The following is a 24,626-nucleotide window of genomic DNA, read 5'->3' on the forward strand; positions in this document are numbered from 1 at the left end:
TTTGTAATCCCTGTTATCTAAGAACCGAGTTTTGACGGCTTAGGAGGTGATCTAACTTTATATGCTTCCTAAATATGAGAAAACACTACCACTTCAGCTCTCCCCATCAGAGGAAAATAAGAATCAAACTTGAACCTGAAAAAGTCTCTAGACCCAACTACCAGTTCACAAGAAATTTACTTATTTATTCATTTACTTTTGCTTTTCCATTTCAGACAATGGAAAGCTCACTGACTGGCATCTATTAAGAAGGAATTACTGGTTTCTTTTTCAGATATAACAATAGTAATCTGGATGTACGTGCCTATGTGTATGTGTGTTTTAAGGGGCATTATCTTGGCTTATATGCAGAGTACATCATGAGAAACGCTGGGCTGGAAGAAGCACAAGCTGGAATCAAGACTGCTGGGAGAAATATCAATAACCTCAGATATGCAGACGACACCACCCTCATGGCAGAAAGTGAAGAGGAACTCAAAAGCCTCTTGAGGAAAGTGAAAGAGCAGAGTGAAAAAGTTGGCTTAAATTTCAACATTCAGAAAACGAAGATCATGGCATCTGGTCCCATCACTTCATGGGAAATAGATGGGGAAACAGTGGAAACAGTGTCAGACTTTATTTTTCTGGGCTCCAAAATCACTACAGATGGTGACTGCAGCCATGAAATCAAAAGACGCTAACTCCTTGGAAGGAAAGTTATGACCAACCTAGATAGCATATTCAAAAGCAGAGATATTACTTTGCCAACAAAGGTCTGTCTAGTCAAGGCTATGGTTTTTCCAGTGGTCATGTATGGATGTGAGAGTTGGACTGTGAAGAAAGCTGAGTGCCGAAGAATTGATGCTTTTGAACTGTGGTGTTGGAGAAGACTCTTGCGAGTCCCTTGGACTGCAAGGAGATCCAACCAGTCCATCCTAAAGGAGATCAGTCCTGGGTGTTCTTTGGAAGGACTGATGCTGAGGCTGAAACTCCAAATACTTTGGCCACCTGATGCGAAGAGCTGACTCACTGGAAAAGACCCTGATGCTGGGAAAGACTGAGGGCAGGAGGAGAACAGAGGATGAGATGGCTGGATGGCATCACCGACTCGATGGACATGAGTTTTGAGTGAACTCCGGGAGTTGGAGATGGAGAGGGAGGACTGGCGTGCTGCAATTCATGGGGTCACAAAGTGTTGGTCACCACTGAGCGACTGAACTGAACTGATCTTGAGCTATATGATGAAATGTTTACAGATAAAATTATAGAATGTCTAGGATTCATTTCAAATTAATGCAAGAAGAGAGATGTTGGCGAGTGTAAAGACAGATTGGCCACGAAGCAGGCACTGCTGAAGCTGAGTCGTGGGCACGGGTGTGTGTGACTGTTTTCTACTCTGGTTCTAGTGTATGCTGCTGCTACTGCTGCTACGTCGCTTCAGTCGTGCCTGACTCTGTGTGACCCCATAGACGGCAGCCCACCAAGCTCCTCCATCCCTGGGATTCTCCAGGCAAGAACATTGGAATGGGTTGCCATTTCCTTCTCCAATGCGTGAAAATGAAAAGTGAAAGTGAAGTCGCTCAGTTGTGCCAGACTCTTAGCGACCCCATGGACTGCAGCCCACCAGGCTCCTCCGTCCATGGGATTTTCCAGGAAAGAATACTGGAGTGGGGTGCCATTGCTTCCACGTGCAATGCTGCTGCTGCCAAGTCGTGTCCGACTTCAGTCGTGTCCGACTCTGTGCGACCCCATGGACTGCAGCCTACTAGGCTTCTCCATCCATGGGATTCTCCAGGCAAGAACACTGGAGTGGGTTGCCATTTCCTTCTCCAATGCATGAAAGTGGAAAGTGAAGTCACTCAGTCATGTCTGACTCTTAGCGACCCCATGGACTGCAGCCTACCAGGCTCCTCCATCCATGGGATCTTCCGGGCAACAGTACTGGAGTGGGGTGCCATTGCCTTCTCCCCCACGTGCAATAGTCAAGCCTTAATATGGAGTTCTGATGTTTAATGATAATATGCTTAGGTAGCCCTGCAACAATTTTTCTCTCCAGAAAAAAATTTCCCCCAAAATAAATGAAGTGGCAAAATAAATGAAATCAAATTTCTATTAAAACACACACACACACACACACACATTAACTTATGGCAAAGTATAGATCTTAATATAACCAGAACACTGTCTAAAAATGTTAATATCCTTACTTTTATAGTTAGAAATTCAAATATATCCAGGTGAATAAGTTAAAAAAAAAGTCTTGGGAGCGGGGAGAAGAATTAAGGGTATAAATGAAACAATGGCTGTGTGGACTGATAATTGTTGATGAGCTTATGGAAGTTATTATACTACTAATACTTTCAACTTTCATCTGTTTGATCTTTTTCATAATAAAGATAAATCCTGATTATCCTTAGGATAAACCCCACATTTGCTGCTGGCCTGCAAAGGTCTAACATGACCTGCCAAGTACCTTTACCTCTGAGATTTCATCTTCTACCACTTTTCTTTCACCTTCCTATGCCCCTCCCGCAGTCTAATGAGCAGGCCAGACTTATTTCCATCTCTGGCTGTGCACTTCCTTCTTCCTTCAGATCCTCTGCAAATCTGGTTTTCTCTCTTCGTTTTATTCAGCACAAAATCTCCACACCTGAGAAGGTTTCTCTAACCAGCCTATCACCACACCAGCAATCTTCTTCCATTCTCTGCATTGCTTTCCTTCACTGTAATGACACTACCCGAAATTTTACAATGTAATGACTGTCTTCTTTACTACAAGGGTCACACTCTAACAGGGAAGCTTCCATGTGGGAAACAACTCTGCTTATCATCCTATTCATGACTCTGAACAATCCCAGTGCCTCATAAATGACACTGAATAAAAAAATCAATTTTCCAGGGTCCTCGAGAACTCTGCAGGAGAGTGTTATTTGAGAGACGAGTAACAGGGCAATAAAAGCAAAAGAAAATAAAAACAATAATACCAACTGCTTCTTGAAACCCTCAGGTATTTGGTTGGTCAAAAAGTTCAAGTTTTTCCGTAAGATCAAGTTAAGATGCAAGTACATTAGAAATCTAGCCTTCTATTCATATTAAGTCAACAACTTAAAAAAAGAGATGTGCAACAATCAACAAAGATTTACAGTATACACTGTGTGAGTATATGCTTAGTCACTCAGTCATGTCTGACTCTTTGTGACCCCAGGGACTGTAGGCCGCCAGGCTTCTCAGTCCATGGGGATTCTCCAGGCAAGAATACTGGAGTGGGTTGTCATGCCCTCCTTCAGGGGATCTGCCCAACCCAAGGATCGAACCCAGGTCTCTCATATTGCATGCGGATTTCTAACCAGTCTGAGCCACCAGGGAAGCTCACTACAGCCAATATCTTATAGTAACCAATAGAAAATAATCTGAAAATAAATGTGTATATGTATAACTGAATCACCTTTGCTATGTACCTGAAACATAAGTCAACTATACTTCAATAACATATATAAATAATGAAAAAAAAAAAGATTCAAGCACACATATATGAACACATATACACACACGGCATTATTTTTAAAAAAAGAATATTTTATTGAAAATTGTATGAATATGTATTTTTAAGTTCAGAGCTAATAAGCTTTGGTACACTTTAGAAGTTTTTGAAATTAAGACTGAAATCTGCCAATAGCCTACTGACTCTATGGAAACATTATAGATAAGTAAAACAGAATGTATATATGTATGTAAAAAAGAATGTATGTATAACTGAGTCAATTTGATGTACATCAGAAATTAATACAATACTATAAATCAATTATATTTCAATTTTAAAAAATGCTTAAATGTAAATTTTTTTACTGCTTAAGGAAGCTAAAGGTAGTATTCTATACCAAACAGAATTTAATGGAATTTGTAATTATGTAAAATCATACTCTTAGTTACAAACTAAGACTTAAAGAGTCACTCTTATGTCTACCATATATGGTAAGATTTCTGGGTTTAGTTACTGGTTATTCTGCTGAGAAATCTTTCCTCTTGGGCTCACTGTATAATCAACTGCCTATTGGGTTAAATTTTATTATACCATAAAAAACACAAGACATGAATCTATGCAAATCATGCAATCAGATGTTACAATAACCGAAGTCATCACCTGAGAGTCTTTACTCCTCTACAGCTCAAAAAAAGGGTCTTGCTGTTAACTTTGGATGGTTTTTCAGTGGCTCCAATTTAGTAATCAAACATAAAAGGATAGAAGAAAATCTGGAAGAGTTGGTATTATTTAAGGTAAGAATATGCACAAGCTCTATTTTTAAAAATAGGTTAAAGTTCATGTAAAGTCCCTATGTGAAAACTCTCCTATATGAATAGATAAACAGTTTAAGAACAGCAATCAACTAATAAAGAGTTTTGAGGAGAGGACAAATTTAAAAGTATTCACTTACTAGCTCCGCTTCCAATTGTTCTATGGAAAAGCTGTGACATCCGAGGACCAAGAGGACCAAACAGGTGAGGGGGAAGACCCCTGGCCTCTAACAGAGCTAAGGAAAAGAGCAGAGCAGGAGAAAACAGTTGAGTTGTTAATATAACTTACCTCATCTAGAAGCTTCCAACAACTGATTCATCATGTAATTCGTTTAAACAATTCTAGTTTAAATTTTAAACTTTAAGAGAAGCTACATGATATATTATCATATGTGAAACAGATCACCAGTCCAGGTTCAATGCATGAGACAGGGTGCTCAGGGCTGGTGCACTGGGATGACCCTGAGGGACTGGATGGGGAGGGAGGTAGGAAGGGGGTTCAGGATGGGGAACACATGTACACCCATGGCTGATTCATGTCAATGTATGGCAAAAACCACTACAATATTGTAAAGTAATTAACCTCCAATAAAAATAAAATTAAAAAAAAAGAGAAGGTACAAGAAACTTTTCAAAACCACACTTATATATACTAATGCAATTACTATAAATTACAACACCCATATGTATCAACTCCAGGGCATCTTAAAGTTTTATGGAGATATTAAACATTAGTGCCACCAGGAACCACGTAAATAGTCCAAGAAAAACCTAAAGTAAACATTTATTTTGAAGAATTATATGTTAAGCACATTTGCTCTGTTTTTATTCCATTACCTAATCAGATATGACGAGATTCTCTAAAAACATAGGAAAAATAATTTTTATCAGTTTCCAAAAATGAGAAAAACTGTTCATGAGAGTTTCAGTCAAAAAGACTATCTGAAACTCATTCATTAATGTTTCTTGTAAGCCTCACATTGGGGACCGACTGGATAAACAACTGAAGACAATAAAAATACATACTCATGTACTTATAAACAATGTATACATAAAATGAAGCTGCTTTTAAAAAAGCGCTTACAACATTATAATGCCTGGAATTTATGTATACACTGTACATTATTTTGAAACAGCTGATCAAGAACACAAAAGAATACAGCAAAAAAGCATCCTACCAGATGTGCTGTTATTAGGTACCAGAGAACAATATATGAAGCAACCCCTTTTCAGTATGATCCTTAACTGATTACTAGCTGCATATGTAACCATAATGGAGAAAAAAATTAACAACAAAAAATATACTATGTAAGATTTTATCTATCTAAATAGCAAAGATGAAGAAACAAATGGGTCATCTTCCAATTCCAAATCAGTAAATCAAGAGCTTTTTTTGGAGATATGGGTGGGCACTGCTAGATTATAGTTATATGAGCTTATTCAAATTAATTTCAACAAAGAGCACAGTGACAGGCAGCCCATGACCATGGCTTTGTATAAGCTTGATAACGGTCTTTACCTTGTAACCGTCCCATCTCGGAGTCATCAGATTCGCTCTCCCCAGAGGTGGTCATGCCCACAGCCCCTGCAACAGAACTAGAGGCTGGGGGGTGGGGTGGGGTGGGGGTGGGTGGAGAAGGTGAGGGTTAGGAGAGGAATATTTAAAACTCATTATGTCTGGTTTATCTTTAAAAAGAAAAAGCAGAGTTTTACCGACAATACTACATTAAAGGCAAACATGTACACTGCACACCAGCTGTTCTTCTAGACTTCATCATGTAGCTTTTATGGAAAAAAGATGGCTTGACGACAACAGAAACAAACCTAACATACAAGCCTTGCGTTTCACTCATATATGATTGTCACTGTTTCCTCCTGTCTTTGAAACTGCTCCTCAATTCAGTGTTATTCTGAACTCTACGAAAAGTCCATAAATGTAACACGGCTAAAGCCACTGTGATATTTAATAAACAGGCAAATAATCACAAACATAACATAGGGAAAATGTTCCACAGGGATGTGTGCCTTCTTCAGTCTGCTCTATTTCTGGACTAGTCTTGAAACAATCATTTGCCATGTTTTCTTCCACTTCAAGAGTATGCAAAGATTATGCTTTCTTATTTTCAGGGCAAAACACTGAAGATATACATTACAACTAACAGAAGACCACAAAACACTTAATTAAATTTAAGTACAAAAGAGAAAGCAACCAATATGTCAAAACAAAGGGAAGAAGAAGTCAGATTCAGAAGGCTTCTACTACCCAAAATGCTAACCTGATCAATACTTCAGTCTAAGTAAACAGTGGTTGATTATATTACAAATCTGACCAAGAGATGAAAATATATTCCTGTAAAACTAGCAGTTTTACTGCCCCTTCCTCTCAGTGTCTGTTGAGTCCCAAAGCACTTTTTGTACAAACAATTCATCTATGTATGACCACATCATCCACAATACTTTACTATGTCCATGTGACAGATTATTGACAGAAGAACACAAGCCAAGATGAATAATTTTGTCATTATTAAAAGAGGCACATGGATCACCTATGTGAATATACCAAATTTTTCTGAAGAAAGAGATGCTAATATACCAGCCATCAACTCCATGTTTTCATGATATTTTTTTTCACTCCTCATTTAAGTATCCTATCATTTCACTAGAATTTTTTTTAAGCTTGTAAAAAAAATAAAAGAAAAAAAGTATGGTTTAGAACAGGAATCAGCACACTGTGGTCCACAGGCCAAATCCAGTCTAGCACATCACTATGTCAATAAAATTTTGTTAAAATATACCCAAACTCATTAATTTACCTATTAACTGTGGCTACTTTTGTGCTACAACCACACAGTGGTTCCAACAGAGCTTATATAAAGCTTAAAACATCAATTATCTGGCCTTTACAGAAAATGCTGGCAACCCCCTGGATCAGAGTTACAGGCTAAGAAGAAATGGTAATATTAAAGAGTATCAGAGTTTAGTAAACTTCATACCTGTTGAAAACAAAAAAAATAAAAAAAACAAAAAAGGAAATAACCATCACTATACTTTGTAATGCTGCTCAAAGGTACTAACTAAATGCTAACTCCATGGAGAATGTGTCCATATGTTTCCTCCCAACCAAACAAAGAGGTATTACAAGAGGAAACCTAGGCTTTGTGTGTACTTGCTCAAGATCAGACAACTAACAACGGATATGAGATCTGAACCCAGGAAGTCTGACTTTACAAGCTGTACTCTTATTAACTATACACTATCAGCACCTTCAATATATTTTTCAGTACTAATTTTTAATTTATGTACACTGGCTCTTTCACATGATACAAAAACCATGTTAACAAATTCTGCTATTGGTTTCCAATTATTACTAAACTTAGCAAAGTGGCTCTTAAACTTGCCCTGAAACTTTTACAAACTGTGGAAATCAAAGTTGTGACAGACAAAATTGCTGTTATGTATTCTCTTCCCCTCAAAAAGCATACTCTGGAACCACATATTTTTTAAGAAAAAACATAAAAGTTCAGTAAGGTAATGTTGGAGGGTTTTATAAGAGGGTCTGCTGGTTTTACTTTAAACCATTCTACAGATTTACAACTTATGATTTTAAAGGTTTAAGTTACTTCTTAAAAGAGTATTCTAAGAATTTACATAATGAATTAATAAATACCTCAAACTGCCCTGCTACAAAGACCTTAACCAAGACATAAAACTTGTAAAAGCAGAGAATTAAAAGAGCTTTTAAGATTATTATAGTGAGGTCCCAAGCTTCAGGGAGCCACAGATCCTCTACAAGAAGGAGCAGGGATATTCTCACTTTTAATTGAGATGAGTGCCTATTTGGACACAAATCATTGAACCCAAAGCGAAAGATCCTTTCAAGCTGCCATACCTTTGATGTATGTGTTGTGCTTAGTTACTCAGTCGTGTCCAACTCTTTGCGACCCCACAGACTAGAGTCCGCCAGGTTCCTCTGACCATGGGGATTCTCCAGGCAAGAATACTGGAGTGGATTGCCATGCCCTCCTCCAGGGGATCTTCCCAACCCAGGGATCAAACCCAGGTCACCCACTTTGCAGGTGGATTTTTTAACCACCTGAGCCCTCAGGGAGAATAGTGGTCTGGGCAGCCTATCCCTTTTCTCCTGGGGATCTTTCCAACCCAAGAATAGAACCAGGGTCTCCTGCATTGCAGGCAGATTCTTTACCAGCTGAGCTAGCCATATCTTTGAAAGCAAATATTAATAAGCATTTGCCTACTGTAGCTCCCTTTTTTAAGTTTTACAAAATTAGATAAGCCAAACTAGCTTAGCCTATGAGTGCTGTTTGTAGTCATGCAGGTAAGGAAACGTATTCCATTCCTAGGAGTCAGTGACACAGCTCTTCAATGAACACATCAAATGTTGGGCAATACACACAAAATCCATCCCCAGACACAATGTATTAATAAAAACAAGGTTATCAAGCAGAAAAAAAAAAAATCCAATCTCAGATTTTAAGAGACATCAATCTGTTCTTTTAAATTGGTATCTTGCCCATAGAGTCTCTGCATATCATCACAGTACCATGTAAGGCAGTTTCCAATATACAGTTAAAGCTGACAGAATTCACTTTTACTTCACGGGAATGGCTAAGGGTTTGCCAGATACCCAAGTACAGGAGGCAACAAGAATACATTCTTAGTGTCATAAAAACTTTTGAGCAAGGCCAAAAGAATGGTTGTTCAGAATATAATTACACATTATACGGGTGCATGCTAAAAGATGCTCTAAACTAACACCATCAATTAATATTCAACACAAACTTAAGAGTGTTATAATTTTCTTTAAATTTCAATTTTATATACTGAAAAACTAAAGCACATTACACTGAAGAACTTAATTTAGAGCTTATAAGAAGTTTGCCTCTTCCTCTAGAACTACCTGAGTGAACTGGCAGAGAAAGCCCTATGGTATACAATGCAGCCTCCAAAACGTAATCAAGTTAGTGCTTTCTAACATCAGCAAACAGGCCACATGTATCTTTGACATAAACTTGGACAATACCGAGATTACACTCTGATTTCAAATATGGAGGCAGGCCTTTAAGGAGGGCAATCTTATGAAATCCCTTAAAGCCTTCGTCTTCTTAGGTGAATATACCAGGGAACACAATTTTACTCACCGCCCCCTCATTCTGGCCTCCAATTACACTCATATGAATTAAACCAACTAGTAACCATAGGGAAGCAGAACAACACAGCTGTTGTTACAACTGTGCACTTCAAGAGTCACACATCCAGGCCTGTAATCCTAGCAAGCTTAACCATTGTGCATTTCAATTTTCCTCATTTATAAATGAGGATAACAGTGCTCACACCTCAGCAGGTTGCTCCAAATATTAAATGAGAATACATGCAAAATGCTTAATAGTGTGTATGCAATGGGGTGTACCCTGTGTAAATGTTAGCTATTATAATTATCATAATGAGTCCACTTTAACAACACACTCAGCAGCTCCATCTCGAAGAGTCATCCACATAGGAATTGCTCCACTTTCATATTCAGACTTGAAGCATCAGCTGTGTTATGCAGAGCTTCAACGAGCTGCACGTGCAATGTACTTTATTTTCCCAAAACTCTACCACTTAACCCTTCAGAAAAACTATTCTAGGAAAAAGGCACTACCAGATGAGATGCTGTTCAGTTCACCATGTAGTTTACTATACAAAACCAGGAAAGACTGGTTGGTAAAGATGTTAAGCTGGACAGAAAAAGGCAAAAAACATGGACAGTAGTGGGCAAACCAGAACCTTCCTGTCAAACCAGAACATATGAGCGACTGTAGGCAATAAAGGAAACTGGCACATATTCTGATATTAAATAATAATACATGAAAGAACTTCATTCAAAAGAAAGAATATATATGCCTACACCTAAAGTTACACATATTATCTAGATTTAAGGGACTTATAACCATATGTTCATAATGCTGAATTCTAATATTTTTGTATCTGTTTTAATAGTAGTGACAAATGCTTATAACAAACTACTTCTTAAACTTGTTAGCCACAATCAAACACTGAAGTCTTAGCCTGCTTTATGTATTGGTAATGGATACATACTTGGAGTGGGGTGACTTAATTTTTGCTGTGCTAAGATATCAAGAATAAAAAACCCATAAAAATAGGAATAATATTATTCTTAAAGCTGTTAGGTTCAAACCAAATACTTATTTTTAACAGACTATAACACTCTAAATTAAAACCTGCACATTTATGAAGCAATTTAAACTATATCGATACATTTTTATTATGAATTTAATTTTTTCAAGCAAATCAGCAGGCAACTATTATATGTACTGATCGATGTTTAAGAAGCTTACACAGAAAGAGTTTCTGCTTCTTAAAAGCCCTTTGAACTTAGTTAATACCAATTTGGATTTGGAAAAAAAAATTATACAAAAAACAAATGAATACAACTAATCAAAAACCAAATCTATAAAACGAAAGAAAACAACAAGTTTGATGGTTATTAACACCTTAAGATGTAGCTGTCACCTCTTTTCCATTATACCTCGTATACCTAAATAGTAATTTATCTCCAAATAAAGCTGGAAGATACATAAACACATTTTAGGCCTAAGAAGTGCCAATCTACCTGCTGCTCCTTGGGGAGTCTCGTCTGTCCGTGCAGCTGAAGAGTTCACCGTCTCCTGGTTGCCTTCAGGGTCGGCCATCTTCTCCTGTCGACGAGCTTCAGCTGCTCCTCTTTTGCCCAGGCCAGAGCCTCGCCGACTACGACAGAAAAATGCCATCATAGGCAGCGCTCCCAGTGACCAGGAGCAATGTCCACACAGCACAAAGCTCCAATGCATGGAACACAAAGCGAGTTTCTTCTTTTTACATAAAAATTGTTGCAGAAAATCACTATGGGTAACAACCAAGACTTTGTATATTTAAAACTCTTCCAAGCTATATCACGTTGACAATACAAGCTTTTGTGAGGCTATGAGCTGTTGTCATCCTTTCAGACAGAAGTGATCTTTAAACACTTCAACTAAATGGAAAAGTGATTCCTTTAGCAGAAACAATTCATTCAAAATAGATCTCTAATTCTTGGGTAAACAGTGGATCAATACATGGAGTTTCAGATTGATAGTTGAAAATGGGCGACAGGTAAGAAGAGAGACGACAATAGGCAAAATCCCCATCCCTTAAGTCCCAGATGACTTACATCATCAAAAAAGTTACTATCCTCATCATGGACAATAGCTTCTCCTTTAAAATAAAGAACTAAATATTCAATATTTACAGATAGGTACAGATTAAATCTGGGAACACACCTGCTTCACACTGAGGCATTACTATAAGATGTGGAAAAAAGAATTATTAGTCATTTATCATGAAGCAAACTACATTTCATTGACACTTTTTCTATTTTAATAAGTGAAATCAGTAAGCAAATCATGCATAGACAAAAGACTTCCAAATTATTACAACTTTAAACCGCAGCTCCCCCGAATGACCTTGGAAGTGCAAAAACCTACTACTAAAGAAATGTTTTAGACTAAAGTCAAGCTACAATGAATAATGCTGCTTGGTAAAGAACAAGGAGGAAGCAGGCTTAAGTGCCCTGCAAATGAAGGCTGAATTACCAGAGTTGTAGAAGAGTTTATTCTTCCAATTAGTTAAAAAAAAAAAAAAAAAAAAAGTATGCCCCTAAACAGGGATTTACTCAGCCAGTCTTTCCTTTAGGGAAAAAAAAAACCTCATTCCAAACCCAAATTACCAAGCTACAAATTACTGCGATTCAAATTAAGTCACTTATTTAACATTTAATTTGCATCAATCATGTGACACGCTCTGTGCTGAACATTTGGTTGCTGCCCTCAAGTGTGTCAGTCTACAGAGCAATGAAACTGCAGCTGTGAGAGGCTATGAAAATACTAAATTTAAGAGAATTTCAGCAAATTCAGAAAAGCCTGAGATGAAGAACGCTGCAGACAGGCGGGTAGACAGCTTGTGTGCAGCACATAAGTAAATAACTCCTAGTACATTAAGACAGTGCTCCAGAGGAGAAGTAAAGAAGGCTGCCAAGAAAGACAGGACACTAGACTACCTGACTCCATGAACAGTTCAAACTTAATTTTTAACCACAGTGAATTCAGGTTATATCTAAGACAATAAACCTTGGGTAACCTGGATTCAAAGTTTGGTCCAAAATAGGGCAAAAGCCCTGAAAAACCAAGAAATCATCTCAGAGGTCCTCATAAAAGTACTGCCAACAAAATTCAAAGGCAAACAGGTGTACTAACTCCAGATATTTAAACAATATTTTAAACAATCCTAATAGAACCAGAAAACAAGTGGAAAAGCAGAGCTTAACGGGCCTAGAGTCCTTTCCTTATGACTTATTATTAGGCAACAAGTCATTCTGTTTCCTTATGTTATTACTGTACCAGCAGTCAAAGGTATGAAGTTGATTACCTTAGAGAAGAACCAAAGAAGCACTAAACCTTTCAACTGACCTGAGATGGGAAAAGCAAACTAAAAATCACCCACGCCATCACTGGTTTTTGGCACATTTAGAAAAGGAGCAAATTACACATAAAGGAGGGAGAAGTCCCATATGGTTGTGATAATTAGCAGCACAACACCAGAACTGACCAATCCTGAAAATCTGACGTGAAACTGGAGTAACAAGGTTTTTTAACTTCAACCTAAGATTCTCAATCAGTTAATGAAAATATGGGAAATAACATACTATGTCGTATGTCAAAGGTAGATGATTTTCTGAAAATGGGCTCAAAGTGGGAAAAATGGAGACATGAAAGAACACAAACAAAACCCACATTTTCCCCTGAGGATGGGTGTTGTAAGGCAAAATAAAAATGAAGTACATCTCTCGCCCTCACCCATTAAACTCAATAACTCATGCCAACACTTTTAGAAACTAATTAGGCAATATTACAGCCATTACAACAGGCATCCCTTTTGATCCACTCATCACACAACTGGGAAATTTAGCTACCTTTAAAAATAACCCGAATCTGCATAAAGATGCTTATTAGAGAGCTCTTTGGCAGATAGGAACTCCAAAAACCACCAAATGTCCAACTGCTGGCAGGAACTCTGTGCAAATAATGTAAAACAACAGAGGAAAAGGCAGAAGACAAAGGTGTTGTCCCCAAAAAGGCATGATTAAAGCTTAGCAAAAAAGGAAAAAAAGTTAAGTTAAATATTGGGGAAGAATTCACAGAAATAATAGTTCTATTTAGAATGAATTTCTTTGCTCGATTTTCAAAAAGAAAACTTTCATGAAATTTTTTTTAAAACTCATAAAATGAAGGCCTTTGGGGAAAGCTGGACCCAGGAAATGAACTAATATCACACTGACAGGCCCAAATTATTACCTGGCACTAGCGCAGGAGCCCGTGGTCTTTTGGCGTGTGCTCCGCCTCAAACTGGGGAGCTCGGCAGGCGGGGATTCGCTGCGCTTCTTGGTAGATTTTCTTAAACCTACAAACGTGAAACGCAAGAGGGACATGTTTAAAGGAGTCATCTTAAATTAAAAATGACAAAATTCTTCAGGCCGCCATCCTGGTCAAAACTCCACGGACTCTTCTCATGGGCTCCCTAGCAGCCTCTAGGTCTACTTGCATGGTCAGCCTTCACTGCACCAGCTCACACTGGGGAAGTTCCTACGGTGCCTGGCATGACTGTCCAAGGAGACGTCTTCTCACTCTGGCCTAACCTTGACTCAAGCTTTCCGACACCATGAGTGATGGTCCCTCATCCGTCAAATCCTCCGCTTTAAAAAGTTCCCATCACATCTCTACTCCTCCACTGCTTTTCTCTACTAACTAAAGCGAAGAGGTTTTTTTTAAATTTTTATATATACTATATATTTCAAGACTTTCAGTATTTCATTTAGCACTTTATTGCTACATTATCTTTGCAGTACCCCATGGCACCTAGTTTCTATAATGCTCATCAATAAGGCCACAAAAGAACAAAATGTTTTCTTTCACCACCCCGTCTGCAAGGAATACACATTTGAACTGAAGCCTATTAGAATGTCCAATTTAGACAATACTATACAATTAGAGGGAGAAAGTTAAACAAGCACAACACTTCACATGATAATCTGCAATCTAACATCTTTATAGGATAACAGATTCTAAAAAGGTATAGCAACTATGTAAAGTTATTTGTTATCTTATGAACAACGGGGAAGCCACCAGAGCATTTTCAACTGCCGCCTCCCCAAACCATGTTGTTACCCTACGCCGTACATGACATGACAACACCCTGGGTGGTGTGCTCTATCTAAACACAGAACCCCAGCAGTGGAAGATCTCCAAAGTCAACAGACCAGATCTCATTAGAACTTCGGGGTCATCTTGAACAGACGTTAACGTTCTCAGAGACCAAATGTACAATAACAATTCTCCAGATCACCTGTTTCTTCTCAAGTTTTAATTTTTTTTTCCATTGAAATCTGAAAGATGGACATGGTCTATAGACAGATTATGAGCGAAATGATTCCTCAGTTGCTCAGTCATGTCTGACTTTTTGCCGCCCCATGGATTGTAGCTCGCCAGGCTCCTCTGTCCATGAGATGAGTATCCCCGCAAGAATACTGGAGTTGGTTGCCACTTCCTCCTCCAGGGTAGCTTCCTGACCTAGGGACTGAACTCGACTTTCCTGTGGCTCTTGCCTTGGTAGGCAGATTCTTCACCACTGAGCCACCTGTGAAGTCCCAGACAGCTAATGGAGTAAGCTTCATATGTTCAGCTAATAATATCACTATTTTTTAACATTTAAAAAATTAAGAAATTAAGTATTTCAGAAAATATTACTTATATCTCTATCCAAAATAGGCAATGAAGCTGGAACAGACAAAAAATGTTCAATTTAGAGGGAAAAAATCATCAGTGCACATTACATTAAAACTGCAATTAAAAAAACAAGTAAGGTACTTTGACTTATCAGTTTAGCTCAGCCGCTCAGTCACGTCTGACTCTCTGCGAGCCCATGGACTGTAGCACGCCAGGCTTCCCTGCCCTTCACCAACTCCCAGAGCTTGCTCAAACACATGTCCATTGAGTCAGTGATGCCATCCAACCATCTCACCCTCTATCATTCCCTTCTCCTCCTGCCTTCAATCTTTCCCAACATCAGGGTCTTTTCCAATGAGTCAGTTCTTTGCATTAGGTGGCCAAAGTACTGGAGCTTCAGCATCAATCTTTCCAATGAATATTTAGGGCTGATTTCCTTTAGGATTAACTGGCTTAATCTCCCTGCTGTCCAAGGGACTCTCAAGAGTCTTCACCAACACCACGGTTCAAAAGCATCAATTCTTCTGCACTCAGCTTTCTTTATAGTCCAACTCGAACATTCATAACATGACTACTGGAAAAACCATAGCCTTGACTAGATGGACCTTTGTAGGCAAAGTAACGTCTCAGCTTTTTAATATGCTGTCTGGGTTTGTCATAGCTTTTTTTCCAAGGAGCAAGCGTCTTTTTATTTCATGGCTGCAATCATAATCTGCAGTGATTCTGAAGCCCAAGAAAATAAACTCTGTCACTGTTTCCATTGTTTCCCCATCTATCTTCCATTTTCCACTTTTTGCCACTTTCACTTATAAAGCACTTTAAAAACCTGTAAATTATTGTCACTGCAGATGGTGATTGCAGCCATTAAATTAAAAGATGCTTGCTCCTTGGAAGGAAAGTTATGACCAAGCTAGAGAGCATATTAAAGAGCAGAGACGTTACTTTGCCAACAAAGGTCCGTCTAGTCAAGGCTCTGGTTTTTCCAGTAGTCATATATGGATGTGAGAGTTGGACTATAAAGAAAGCTGAGCACCAAAGAATTGATGCTTTTGAACTATGGTGTTGGGGAAGACTCTTGAGAGTCCCTTGGACTGCAAGGAGATCCAACCAGGCCATCCTAAAGGAGATCAGTCCTGGGTGTTCATTGGAAGGACTGATGTTGAAGCTGAAACTCCAATACTTTGGCCACCTGATGCGAAGAGCTGACTCATTGGAAAAGACTCTGACGCTGGGAAAGACTGAGGGCAGGAGAAGGGGACGACAGAGGAGGAGATGGTTGGATGGCATCACCGATTCAATGGACATGGGTTTGGGTGGACTCCGGGAGTTGGTGATGGACACGGAGGCCTGGTGTGCTGCGGTTCATGGGGTCGCAAAGAGTCGGACACGACTGAGCCACTGAACTGAACTGAATATGACTCAATTCATGTAATACCGAAGTGTCTTTGAATATACTATGATATATAGTAATGGACACTAGCATAAATTTTCACAACTATTCTGTGACATTCAATATTTAACGTTATGGCCTACTGCTTTACTACTAATTCATGGTGACAGCATACTTTTGGACACTTTCACTACTCATGCCCTATTTTAGACTTCTGTGTTTAAACTCTCTTTTAAACTTCATTCAAAGGTAATTTCCATATGATAAAATGTACTCATTTTAAATGGGGTTCGATGAGTTTGACGAATATATTCACTGGTGTAACCAACACTGCAATTGAGATATCGAACGTTTCCATCACTTTAAAAAGTTCCTTTATGGTCCCTGCAATACATCCGCCATGCCCCCTCCCACACACACACTTCAGATCTCTGGCAATCACTGGTCTTCTTTTCTGTTGCTATTGCCTACTTGGGAGTTTCTCACAAATGGAATCATAGTGTTTTGGATGACCTCATGCTGTTGCGCATATTGGTCCATTCCTTTTTACAGCAAATAGGTATTCCTTTTCTATGGCTGTGTCACAAGGTCTATCCATTCTTGTTGTTAAACTTTAAAAGAACTGTACTAAGTTACAGACAAGTAGGGCAAAGAAAAGTCAAAACAAGAGTGAACAGAAAAATATTTATAATTGATGTCATAATATCATAATGTAAAATGACTCTCAGGCTAATTGACATGACTCCATCCAGCCTGATAAACTAAGAGAGAGAACCTCAAATATTTTGCTCTCTAAACTTTGTTACAGAACTATATAAATTCCTCCAAAAGTCTAAAATGTGTTTAGAACATAGAAAGGTCATAAATTCTGGAGAAAAGGAAGCTGAAACCTCAGGGACAGCTTAAACTTCTTTTGGCCATTCAGCAAACTGACAATGTTAAGCTATGGAGATTTGCAAAAGCACTTTCAGATACAAAGTTGTTATAATAATTGTTTTTCATACACAAAAATATTAACTGACTTGCTTAAAAGTGCATAATTCAACACCATTCTAAGCTTAGTTCTGAAGCAGAACTGAGTACTACATCTTCAAATACTTGTGACAAGGTGTTAAAATTTTGCTTTACTAGTTCACTTACAAAACTCGAAAACTCTCGGTATAAAGAGTATGTTTGTAGAAAACAAGGTGAAACGACAACCCTCAGAATGGGAGAAAATAATAGCAAAGGCAACAAATGATAAAGAATTAATTTCCAAAATACACAAGAATCTTATACAACTCAATACCAGGAAAGCAAACAACCCGATCAAAAAGTGGGAAAGGGACTGGAAGTGACATTTCTCCAAAGAAGACATACAGATGGCTAACAAGCACATGAAAAGATGCTCAACATCATTCATCATGAGAGAAATGCAAATCAAAACCATAGTGAGATACCACCTCACACCAGTCAGAATGGCCATCATCATGAAGTCTGCAAGCAGTAAGTGCTGGAGAGGGTGTGGAGAAAAGGAACAGTCTTGCACTGCCGGTGGGAATGTAAACTGACACAGCCACTATGGAAGACGGTATGGAGACTCCCTAAAAAGCTAGGAATAAAACCAGCATATGACCCAGCAATCCCACTCCTAGACATATACCCTGAGGAAATCAAAAGTGAAAAAGACACATGTACCCCAATGTTCACTGCAGCACTACTTACAATAGCTAGAACATGGAAGCAACCTAGATGTCCATCAACAGATGAAGCTGTGGTACATACATACAATGGAATACTACTCAGCCATAAAAAGGAACACATTTGGATCTGTTCTAATGAGGTGGACGAAAACTTGAACCCATACTACAGAGTCAATTAAGTCAGAAAAAGAAATATAAACATTGTATTCTGACACATATATATGGAATCTGAAGAGATGGCACTGATGAATTTATTTTCAGGGCAGCAATGGAGAAACAGTTACAGAGACAAACCTGTGGACATGGTGGGAGGAGGAGGGAGAAGGGGAGATACAAGGAGAGAGTACATAGAAATTTACAATACCATGGGTAAAACAGATAGACAATGGGAATTTGCTGTATGACTCGGGAATTCAAACAGGGGCTCTGCAATAGGCTGAAGGGTATGGAGAGAGGTCCAGGAGGGAGGGGACATGGGTGTACCTATGGCTGATTCTTGATGTATGACAGAAAACCACAAAATTCTGTAAAGCAATTATCCTTCAATTAAAAAAAAAAGTATGTTTGTAGAACCCAAGTGTTTCCAATCATTCTACTGGTCAAATATGGAGGATTTTCATAAAGGAGGAAACATGGAAAGGTGTAAGCCAACAACCTACCGTTGTGTGTGTACAACACATACATACACCTCTCTGTCCCAGGCTCTGTAATGCAGCAAAACTGCACCTTATCATTTATTTTTACAATGCCACTTTAAGCAGCAACCAGAATTATCATGGGTCAGATTAATATATTCTTATCCACAAAGTCTTTGATAATAAAGTTAGGTGTAAATCTTGTATCAAAGCTCTTGACCTTTGAACCATTCACGGTCCACTTATACTCAGATACTGTTCAATAAATAGTAAATAACTATAGGACAAAACACTTTGTAGTTAGTTGAATCCAAGGATGTGGAAGAACTGTGGGTAAGAATAGCCAACTATGAGTTACATGCAGACTAACCTCCTTATTGTTCAAGGATCAACTACGTATTGGTATAAGGAAACCTGCACTTGTTCCTAAATATATTCCTATCATCTTTATTCCTCTGAATAAAGGTGAAGCTAGCAGTATTTTTTTAAAACTAATTGATTTGTTTTCTAAAAGACAGATATGTCTTACTTTTTTTTTCCCCCCTTTTTCAAAGAAGTATTCCTAACCAAAACTAATTTATAAAAAGTCCAGGACTTCAAAATAGTCTTTTTTTCTGAAGTGTGACATTTTGAAAGTGTGACATTCGATGGTTTTTCCAGTAGTCATGTATGGATGTGAGAGTTGGATTATAAGGAAAGCTGCACGCTAAAGAATTGATGCTTTTGAACTGTGGTGTTGGAGAAGACTCTTGAGAGTCCCTTGGACTGCAAGGAGATCCAACCAGTCCATTCTAAAGGAGATCAGTCCTGAATATTCACCGGAAGGACTGAGGCTGAAGCTGAAACTCCAGTACTCTGGCCACCTGATGCGAAGAACCGACTCACTGGAAAAGACCCTGATGCTGGGAAAGATTGAAGGTGGGAGGAGAAGGGGACGACAGAGGATGAGATGGTTGGATGGCATCACCAATGCAACGGACACGAGTTTGACTGACTCCAGGGGTTGTGATGAACAGGAAGCCTGGCATGCTGCAGTCCATGGGGTCGCAAAGAGTTGGACATGACTGACTGACTGAACTGAACTGATGTTCAAGTACATACATTGCTATCAATGGCTACTTTTCTAAAAGAAATTCACAAAAATTGACCACATAATAAGGGATCGTAGATGTTTATTTAAAAATCACTCAGAAACAATAAAAGATAAGTTGTGCAGATGAATGACAGTGAGCTAAAATCCAAGTGGAATTTTCTAAGCCAAATTTTTATTTCCTAGTCAATGCATAGCAATTGCAGGCACTGATTTGACGCCATGAATTAAAACTTAGAAATGTGCAAGGATACTTGTCTAACCACTGTAATAATGAGACACTGGAAAAGCGCTAAATGTTAAATAATAGGGAATGGTTAAATAAACATCAGTACAGTAATAAAAACTGCAGCAACACAATGTTAGCTAATGAGGATGTGAACAAATTGGCATTTTTACACTGCCAGTGAGAATATAGGGGGTTCCCTGGTAGCTTAGATGGTAAAGAATCTGCCTGCAATGTGGGAGACCTGGGTTCAATCCCTGGATTGGGAAAATCCCCTGAAGGAGGGCATGGCAACCAACTCCAGTATTCTTGCCTGGAGAATCCCCAAGGACAGAGGAGCCTGGAGGGCTACAGTCCATGGGGTTGCAAAGAATCAGACACGACTGAGCTATTAAGCACAGCACACAGTGAGAATATAAACTCATATTTCTGGGAGGAGTTCAAAGTATATATTAATATTTAAATGAAAAATAACCAGTGACCTAACAAGAAAATAATGAATTACTGAGCTAGAATCAATTTTTAAGTTTACAACAACAATGTAAATGGGAATGGGCTAAGAGGTATATCCATATGCTACTAAAATGATATAACTTATAGGTTATTTTTTAAAAGGAAAAATGTCAGTTAAAATCAGTTAGGCAGATAAAACACTCTGGTTTCTTCATTCCTAAAACATGGATAACTACGACACCATCTAAGTGTCTAACACTAAGGATAACTATCATGTGTCATCATGATAATGAAATTTAATGTATGTCAACTCTCTAGTATGAAGCCGGTCTTGTAACAGGCACTCAAAAAGCAATACCCACTGTCATGTGGAGTGAGCTTCTACTCTTGATAAAAATACATGTATATACATAGAAAACTGTCTGCCTTCTAGGTAAAGACAAAGACCTGACCACACATGCATTTGCTTCTGTCCTCTAGTGAAACTCTACTAAAATAGCTTTAAAAGGATCTGAGGCATAAATTCACAAGGGTGGGAAGAATGGCAGAGACAACTATCACAACACAACACAATTTCAGAAGATGAAAAAGTAGTAATTCCAGTGCTAAATACATGGGAAAGACAAGAAGACTGAAGGCAGAAAATGGAGATAAACTACCAATCAGACTGACACTCAGAATCCCACAAAGGTCCAGGAGTTGATGGTACCAAATACCTCTGGAACAACTGCAGAGTTTAAACCAAGGACTGGTTCACAGGCTGTTTATGAGCTGTCGGAGTCTAGATCCCCTCCCCTACTTGTACAGCTGTGTAAATGTCACTCTCCCAAGGCAGGTATGCCTAAGATCTTTATTCTTCAGAAAGTGCAAAATACAGAAATTCTAGGTTAAAGTACACAGTTGCAAACAGGTGCACCAAACCAAAAATGAGAGAGGGGAGGTGATCAAGAATATATAGATCAACTGGATGACATATGGCCTCTTTCCTAGGCATCTTCTCCCACTAAGCTCCAGAATTCTGGCAGTAAGGTTTTCACCTCCAAGCAGGAGTCTGAAAGAATCTTCCCTGTGGAATTTTACCAAAGAAAAAAGATCTAAAAATGATGATCGCCCAATTAGTTCATTAGATAGTGAATCTCAGTCAAATCTCATCTATGTGCTCAGAGCTTACAGGTTACGTACTTGGTTTCCCTACTCTTGTTAATGAGGAGACAGCCAGCAATTACCAGAATTTTAATAAAGTTCCTACTATGAAGTCAAAAGCAAAGTAAACCTACCTCACAAAAAAGTACATAAGAGGTTTCTGCAAGAAAAGAAAACTTACTCTGAATGGGAGACAGAGACACAGACAGAAAGACATGTATCTATTGAAAAAAAAAAAAAACAAACAGCAGGACTGTTTTCAACAGCCAAGACACAGAAGCAACCAAAATGCCTGTCAATAAATGACAAGAGTAGGGAAATGTGATGTGTACACACACACTACTGTTACTCAGCCATAAAAAAGAATGACATAATGTCATCTGAAGGTATACAGATGAACCTAGAGAATATGATGCTTAGTGACATAAGTCAGACAGAGAAGGACAAATATAATATGCTATCACATATATGCAGGATGTAAAAAAATAACAAAAATGAATGTATATACAAAAAAGAAACAGACTCACAGAAACAGAAAACAAACTTGTGGTTACCAAAAGTGTGTATGTGCTCAGATACTCAGTTGTGTCTGACTCTTTGTGACCCATGGACTATAGCCTGCCAGGCTCCTCTGTCCACGGCATTTTCCAGACAAGAATACTGGAGTGCGTTGCCATTTCCTTCTCCAGGGCACCTTCCCGAACCAGGAATTGAACCCGCAACTCCTGCACTGGCAGCTGGATTCTTTAGCACCGCACCACCTGGGAAGCCTAAAGGCAGGGCAGGGTGTGTGTGGGCGGCAAAGTACAGACTGCAGGGGACTAGCAGCTATAAACTACTAAATGTAAAGCAGATAAGCAACAGAGGTTTACTATATAGCATAGGAAATAATATCCAATATCTTGTAATAACCAATAATGCAATAAAATAAAAAGGGCAGCCATCCAGAGGTCTCATTACTTCAGGAAAATGAAACAAAATCATACAGACAGCTTGAGAACATTTGTAGACAATCAGTTATCAGTCTGGAGTTGAGTGATGGGGTCAAGAAAGGGTAAAGAACAAAATAATTATTAAATTCAGTAAAAACAAACCTGAGTAAGAAAGAAAAGTTCCTACAGACTCAAGTGTTAGCTAAGCAACGATCGTGAGTGGGGAAATGGAAAGCATGTACCGCACGCGTTTGGTGGGTAAAGTGGCAGGGTAAATTCCCCAAAAAAGGCACACACTAGCGCTCAAAGTGAAAAAATCCCAACAGATAAAGACCAATGAGCACATAATTAATACATACACAAATAAACACAAAATGATCAGCTGCGTGGAAGGGCAATGTAACAGAAAGAATACTACTTTTAATAATTTTATATCACTTGACTTTAAACTGAAAATAAGTACTGATTAATATGAAGGAAAAAAATGTTAGCAAGATACACACAGGAAGAGAGAGTTCCTAGGGACGGGATTAAGTGATTTTTTTTTCTTCTTTGTTATGTTTTGGTATTTTTCTGGATTTTTCATTTTTAGTAACAAACACTTCATAATCATAAGTATCAAAGTATTACAGAATACAGAGGCATGAATACAAAAGAGCATCTTTCATTTGATTTATATGTAAGTTCAGTAAAGAGCAATTTGGCTGAATTAACCCTCATTCCGACTTGGTACATAAAAATACATACCAAGGTTGTTTAAAATTCAGAGTATAAAAGAATGCAAGCCTAAAAGAGGCCAATAATGTTTGCTTCCATTTAAAAGTCCTTTTTTTAATATCTGGCAACTAATTTTTTAAATTTATTTTTTATAGCCTTAAAAATGTTAAGAAAACACTATTGGTAATATGTGGTTGGTTACATTATAGAACTATGAGAACTACTAAATTACTTCAACACTTGCCTTATAATATATAAAACTCTTTTAATACTCAATTCTTTTCCCTTTAAGCTTCTCATTCATTACCTCATCAGGCTAAAAGATAATTCATTTTTCTTCAAACTCAGCAGGTATGTCCCTATAAGACCTAACTAGATAAAACCAAGAGTTTATTTTTATCAATAAATTCTTCTGTCCCACTCAACTCATTCTTCTTTCTTCTCTCCATGCTAGAGACTCAAAGTACCCTGTTTCAGACTGATGGAAAGAGTCCTAATCTTAGCAGAATTACCTTCCCAGAATTTGACATCTGCCTGGTTCTTGTCTAGTTCTAATAATGGCTACAGGCTGCATGCAAGTCGCAGAAGAATATGAAACTCAAGCTGAAAATAAGCTAGTAACTATGGCTATGTTATTAATAATGTGCACATGATGGTCACTTTAAGGAATGAGCTACAAACAGATATGGCACTCAAAGTATAATAACTTAAAATTTTCTATAAATACATTCCATAATTAACTCCAGATTTGATCACAAACTGTTCCTTATAGGAACGTCTATGCCATCCATCACCTTCTACTATTAAGACAGTAAGTATATACTTTGAAATAGTCAAATTACTGAAAAATTAGCCTAAAGAAAAGGTAAGCAGATTAAGCAGCATATTATAAGAATATTTTTTAAAAGTGTATGTATCATTACACTGCCCCACTGGTTTCACATTTATGCTACAAAGTATGTAAGACTGCTAAGGTTAAACAAGTCACAGCAAGAAAAGTTTCCTCATGCAGATTAAAACTGTCATATAACACTATCCCTCCTTGGGGTATTCTCAAGACTTCTATCAGTTAACACAAGGTGACCTCTGTCCCAGGGCCATTCTGATCAGCTGTAGCTGACAAGCCACAGGCTTCCAGAAGCCCATCACAAAGTAGCTGCTTCTCTAGTCTTCCTGCCCGCCCTAGTTCCTCCCCCAAAACTTGTTCAACAGTTGCCGAAGCAGCACAACAGAAAAGCTCTTCCTGCGTTAAGTGATCTGACTAAACAC

The 24,626-nt window shown here is 38.3% G+C and overlaps 1 protein-coding gene across 22 annotated transcripts in view; it reads right to left on the reverse strand.

Moving 5' to 3' along the window:
- The window catches only part of TRIP12 (thyroid hormone receptor interactor 12), a 153,748-nt gene that overhangs the window by 64,928 nt on the left and 64,194 nt on the right, over positions 1-24,626 (reverse strand). For all 22 annotated transcript variants that reach the window (XM_027515444.1, XM_027515453.1, XM_027515383.1 and 19 more), the window contains 4 exons: positions 13,662-13,767; positions 10,907-11,043; positions 5,792-5,875; positions 4,413-4,508 (listed from right to left, as the gene is read on the reverse strand). In XM_027515444.1, coding sequence (XP_027371245.1) covers positions 4,413-4,508; positions 5,792-5,875; positions 10,907-11,043; positions 13,662-13,767 — 423 coding nt within the window. The remainder of the gene's footprint in view (positions 1-4,412; positions 4,509-5,791; positions 5,876-10,906; positions 11,044-13,661; positions 13,768-24,626) is intronic.

Source organism: Bos indicus x Bos taurus, chromosome 2 (genome assembly GCF_003369695.1).
Source record: "Bos indicus x Bos taurus breed Angus x Brahman F1 hybrid chromosome 2, Bos_hybrid_MaternalHap_v2.0, whole genome shotgun sequence".
Taxonomy (NCBI): domain Eukaryota; kingdom Metazoa; phylum Chordata; class Mammalia; order Artiodactyla; family Bovidae; genus Bos; species Bos indicus x Bos taurus.